At 54.6% G+C, this 604-nt stretch overlaps 1 protein-coding gene across 1 annotated transcript in view; it reads right to left on the bottom strand.

Moving 5' to 3' along the window:
* Positions 1–604, bottom strand: part of LOC119581756 (endothelin-converting enzyme 2-like) — a 106,974-nt gene that overhangs the window by 80,881 nt on the left and 25,489 nt on the right. The window contains exon 2 of the mRNA XM_037929889.1: positions 57–218. Within this exon, the coding sequence (XP_037785817.1) occupies positions 57–207 (151 nt within the window). The 5' untranslated portion in view covers positions 208–218. The remainder of the gene's footprint in view (positions 1–56; positions 219–604) is intronic.

Genomic DNA, 604 nt, shown 5'->3' on the forward strand with positions numbered 1-604 from the left:
TGTGGGAGTGCGTTTGTGTGTCCCCATGATTACACACACAGAGGTGAAGTACTCACACAGCTCGGTGATGATCTTCCTCTTGATGAGGTCGAGGCCGCTCTTCATGTAGGAGTGGACGTTCATGCAGGACCAGTAGAACGTCTTGAGCTTCCACTCGATGCTGTTCACGTCCTGCGGCTCGTCCATCGTGTCCAGCAGCTCGCGCATCTCCGCCAGCGCTGCGGAAGAGAGGTCAGCCGAGGGTTAGGCGAGGTCACTCTGCTGCGGGAACGAGGGCAGGGCAGGACGGAAGCAAGTTTTACATCGTGTTGAAGAGAGGTTAGGCAAGGGTTAGGCAAGGTCACTTTGCTGCGGGAACGAGGGCAGGGCAAGACGGAAGCAAGATTTACAACGTGTTGAAGAGAGGTTAGGCGAGGTCACTTTGCTGCGGGAACGAGGGCAGGGCAAGACGGAAGCAAGATTTGTGTTAAAGAGAGGTCGGTTACGAGGTACAGCGAGATAGACTTGCTATGGGAATGATGTCAGGTCAAGAGAGAAGCCTGCGTGGCACAGGCCAGGGAAGGTATAGGCAAGGTCAGATTTCAGTGGAGATGAGGTTAACTTG

Source organism: Penaeus monodon, chromosome 15 (genome assembly GCF_015228065.2).
Source record: "Penaeus monodon isolate SGIC_2016 chromosome 15, NSTDA_Pmon_1, whole genome shotgun sequence".
Lineage (NCBI taxonomy): Eukaryota > Metazoa > Arthropoda > Malacostraca > Decapoda > Penaeidae > Penaeus > Penaeus monodon.